General features: G+C 41.4%; 1 protein-coding gene across 1 annotated transcript; it reads right to left on the bottom strand.

Moving 5' to 3' along the window:
* Nucleotides 1-746: 746 nt before the first annotated feature.
* gem (GTP binding protein overexpressed in skeletal muscle) lies at nt 747-2,985 on the bottom strand. The gene is made up of 4 exons (XM_010736009.3): nt 2,343-2,985; nt 1,944-2,020; nt 1,653-1,857; nt 747-1,560 (listed from the first exon to the last, which is right to left on the bottom strand). The coding sequence occupies exons 1-4, from the start codon at nt 2,695-2,697 to the stop codon at nt 1,277-1,279; spliced, it is 921 nt and encodes a 306-aa protein (XP_010734311.1). The 5' UTR covers nt 2,698-2,985; the 3' UTR covers nt 747-1,276.
* Nucleotides 2,986-4,487: the final 1,502 nt, after the last annotated feature.

The raw sequence follows: 4,487 nt of genomic DNA, 5'->3' as shown, positions 1-4,487 counted from the left end.
CATTGAGTGTCACACTTTGTCTTCATGACCCCACCTCACATACAGTCGGGTTTATCTCCCATACATCCTGTGTGTGCTAAAATCTTGGGTTGAAGCGTTGGTAGATTTGTGTGAATGTGCAACTGCGAGAAAAAAATCGGCCTGTGAGTGAGTCACTGTTTCACGGAAGGGATATTTAACCAGAACCTGTTACTGCAGTGTTGACGGTTCAGCGGATGAAGCCATTAATTCAGATGGAAGTGACTGCATTATGTAAAGTCAATGTATCTGCCTTGATCCTGTGTGCAAGCAGCCTGATAGATATTCTGGCCAAACATGCAGCAACACCATCTGCCTGACGCTCTCTGGACTTGAACATACAAAATACACGAAAACACACACACTTTCTGGGCTCCTTTGAATGTTACCTTGGCAACACATTTTCCAACAAAAACTGAGTTCGGTGTCACACTGTGACCCAAATCTCTGATCAGTCCCTGAGCAGTCAAATCACCGTGCTCAATCAGGTGTCGCACACACACTCTCTTACACACAAATGGACTAATTGTGTTTGGAAGTTCAGCTTTAATGTCACCACCTGACTCATCTCTTATCAGCTCAGTTGTGTTGCTGCTAAAGCCTGTTTGTGTAAGTGTGTCTCTTTTGTGTCAAAGCTGAGTCACCCATGGTAACATCTCATTAGTTCAGTTAGATGACAGACAAAAGGGACTTTTTCTTTTTTTAAATCCAAATTGGATGATGTCACTTTAATTCAATAAGCAACACTGAAAAGTACATACAAGTAGCAAAATACATAACATTATCAATATTGTTTATTTACAGTCAGTGCAAAATAGAGCAGAAAACCTCAATCATCAGCTTACAACTGGTAATGTTAGACACACGACACATCGGCAGGAATGAAAGCGAAAGAGAGAGGAGTAATATTTATCTCATTTTCTCAAAAGACAAATGAACATCATATTCTTTTGTCAGTTTCCACCAGTTCAACCTCCAACTTTAATGCTGCACACGCATGAAACATCGCCTCATTGTTCAGTTCATTACAAACTGAGCTCCTCGGTTTAGTTCAGACTGCAACATGTGGACCACAGTGCAGAAACACCTCTCTCGTGCACAATACTGCCTGTGCCACAGGTGGATGTGAACACAAAGGACTGGGTTTCAACCATGCAACTTTTGGCCCTTTAGAGGCAGGCTTCCCTCCAGCCCATGTCCACAAATCCTTTAGGCTGTTTCACCTGTTCAATGGTTTAGTGTAGTGTCTGTCGGGCTCCTACAGCACTGAGAGATCATGGCAGGACTTAGATTTGAGCCAGAATGCCACACTGGGATTGTTCTTTGCCACCACTTTGTCGAGGAAGCGTTTGGCCTTCATAGGAAGGCTCTCTCTGCGAGTGTTACAGTGTATGTGCCTGCGCCGTTTGTTGGCTTCCTTGGAGTCTCGGCGTAGACGTAACTGACGGACTATACCGTGAAAAGCCTCCCAGACATTGTGCTGCATGGCGGCTGAGGTTTCAATAAACTTGCAGTCAAACACAGCAGCACAGGCACGACCCTCTGAAACAGAAAGCCAAACATCAGCACTTGCATATAGAGACTCACAGTGAATATTAAAGTGTATTACACACACAGGGATTGAGTCTCCTTACCACTGACTGACACCTCTCTGCGTCGCACAAGGTCACATTTGTTCCCCACCAGGATGATTGGTGTATGCTGGGCAGGACGGAAGCGGCGCAGGGTTATCCGGAGCTCAGAGGCTCGCACGAACGAGGACCGGTCAGTTACAGAGTACAGCAACAGGTAGGCATCACCTGTCTGCATGTATCGCTCCTGAGCCCATTCATTATCAGTCTGCAAAGACAAACACAGTCAGATACAGGTTGTACAGTATGATGTGTGTGTGCGCCATCCTCTGATTCACACAAATCAAGTCTCACCTCTGCATCCCATGTGTCAAGCACAGTTAGAATGGCAGGCTCTCCATCCACTTCAATTTCCTTTTCACACACTTCATCTGTAATTATACACAAGAAACACAAGAAATTAGTAAAATCACAGACTTAAAATCCTTTTGTTGGCACTTTTTTGGACACAACCATGCTATCAAAGTAAGAAAAGTATTATATTATTATAAGAAAAGTGTATGACACTCAATACTGAGATTATAGTTGCCTTTTCAGATTTCTTGGCTGTTCTGCCTTATGTTATTATGATGTTATATAAAGTTTTGTAATGCATTTATAGGGATTCAGAACTTATTAAAACAAATAAGACAAATGTGTTTGTCATTAATAAAAGTATAAGAAGTTGCAGTATAGTTTTCATGTTTTCCTCACCTCCACATAGCTCACAGTCATCACTGTCCATGCTGTCCGCTGCCCCGGCGAAGATGCTGGCAAAGGCCGTCTTTCCGACCCCGCTTGCCCCTAACAGCACCACCCGGTACGGGCTCCCTGGTTCCGCCGCATCCCCGGCGGAGTCGGTAGAGATGATCGAGTCTGAGGATGACCAGCTCCCGCGGCTTCCGTCCGACTCTCCGGCCGAGCTGTTGCAGGACTTGGAGCGGGAGATGCAGGCGGGGACCCGGGTCAGGAAGCTGTCCGGGAGGAGGTGACTGCCCGGGTCGCAGATGCTCCATCGGTGGAGCTCGGACTGCAGGCGGAGGCTGTGCCGGCGCACACTGGACAGCATGGTACCCACAAAGTTAGGATGGAGTGGATTAAACGTCCAAAAATGAAGCAAAATGAGTCGATTTCTTCCTTAAAAGTCGCTTTCACACCTTCTTATCCAGAAACCAGAAACTCTGCCCCAAAATTATATTTTAAAAAAGGACAGTGAATCAATGCTCCCTCAGCAAGGCTGATAAAAACAGACAGAGAAGTGCATCCTGCATTAAAAACTGTCATTCGAGCATTGCAGAAACATTTGTTTGTTAATTCCCGGAGCTACATTTACAGCTGGTGCCTTCTCGATGTGTCTGCTGCCTCAGTCATCTACAGCTGAGTGTCTCTCCTGCTCTGATGGGGTTTCCCTGTGGTTTATATAACCAGGAGGAAGAGCAGCAGGAGGAGGAGGGTGGGTCACACAAGTGGAGCATGAATGTGGTGGGCATTTAATGTTTTGACTCACTTTCTGACTCACTGAAGAGTAATACATTATATAATTTTTAATAAAAGTCTTCTGCACATAATATATACAGCTAAACAAGGTTTCCAAATTCTCTTATTTTGAAAATTCAGAGAGCCATGGCTTGGACATGTAACTGAAAGTACATTTACTCACAATATGTACTTAAAGCAGGACTATATAAAATTTGTGAGAGGAAATAATACATCTTACACTTAGAAATGAAACAGTATGGTGGTTAATGCTAGCTAATGTTATCAAACTTAAAGGTCCAGTGTGTATATGTTTAATATCACAATAATATATCATATAATATAACACTAATTATGTTTTAATTAGTGTATAATTTGTGACATTAGAATGAACCTCTTCCAGGTAGTCCGCCAATCAATCTCCATAAGCCCCCATATTAAAATGTTGGCACAAAAAACAGTTTTGGTCTCTATAGGTAATTTCTGACTGAGCGTACTAAGGGTGACTTTTTCTTTTAACTCACACATTCAAATTATATTAGGGCTTAAAGTTATACATAATTAACAATGTGCCCACTTTGACTGACAGGTAGGTGCTGTTACAGATGGCTTGTCTGCTGATGATCCACGTCTTTGTTGATTTTTTGATGGAAGAGGTAGGACTCTTAACATGGTGGAGGCCAGGATGTTTTATTAGTAATTTATCAATTTTGTGGTATACATTAATGTAATAATGTCTTATTACGTTTTACAAATTGATTTTATTGTATTTATTTCTGGACTAAAAAAGCATGAACTACATTCTGGATGTGATTTATATTCATTTGTAGTATTTTGTAAAGCCCATGCAGGCTGGAAATAGTTGTATGTATAATAAAAAATTCCATCACAATCATCAATACAGTGCATTAAAACTGCATTGATTTAAACAAAATGTTCAGACAGAGAAAGAGTGAGAAAAGATAAAGAATAAAGAGGAACAGTCATAGACATCATGTGTCTGATGCTCTCCGGACTGAGAAGGCAACAGGGATGCTGTTTAATAGTTTTGGAGTTTTTTAATTTCATCTTTCAACCTTGAGCTGCAACAGTTGATCAATCAATAAGTCACACCACAGACAATTTTAAATCAATCTTTCTTTCAAGTAATTTTTTAAGCAAAAATGCCATGTCTCATATGGTCATTAACAGAAGGTCAAACAAACAAACAATCTGATGCCATCGTCTTGAGCTTTGTGGATTTATTTCAACATTTTATGACATTTTATAGACTGAAAATGCATTCATAAAATAACCTGCAGTTTAATTACAAATTTAAAATGGTCATTTTCAACACCAATACAGGATAAGGGGAATCCCTATCTAAATAACCATCTGTTCAGA

This window comes from Larimichthys crocea, chromosome XIII, assembly GCF_000972845.2.
Source record: "Larimichthys crocea isolate SSNF chromosome XIII, L_crocea_2.0, whole genome shotgun sequence".
Taxonomy (NCBI): Eukaryota; Metazoa; Chordata; class Actinopteri; family Sciaenidae; genus Larimichthys; species Larimichthys crocea.
Note: the sequence above shows the minus strand (reverse complement) of the source record. Positions and strands in the feature narration are given on the sequence as shown.

Excerpts from the sequence above, each read along its gene's own strand:
- gem (XM_010736009.3), bottom strand. The coding sequence starts at position 2,697 with ATGCTGTCCAGTGTGCGCCGGCACAGCCTCCGCCTGCAGTCCGAGCTC. Across the intron at positions 2,021-2,342 it reads TGACTGTGAGCTATGTGGAG|ATGAAGTGTGTGAAAAGGAA; the intron begins GTGAGGAAAACA and ends GTATAATTACAG. Across the intron at positions 1,858-1,943 it reads TTGACACATGGGATGCAGAG|ACTGATAATGAATGGGCTCA; the intron begins GTGAGACTTGAT and ends TTGTCTTTGCAG.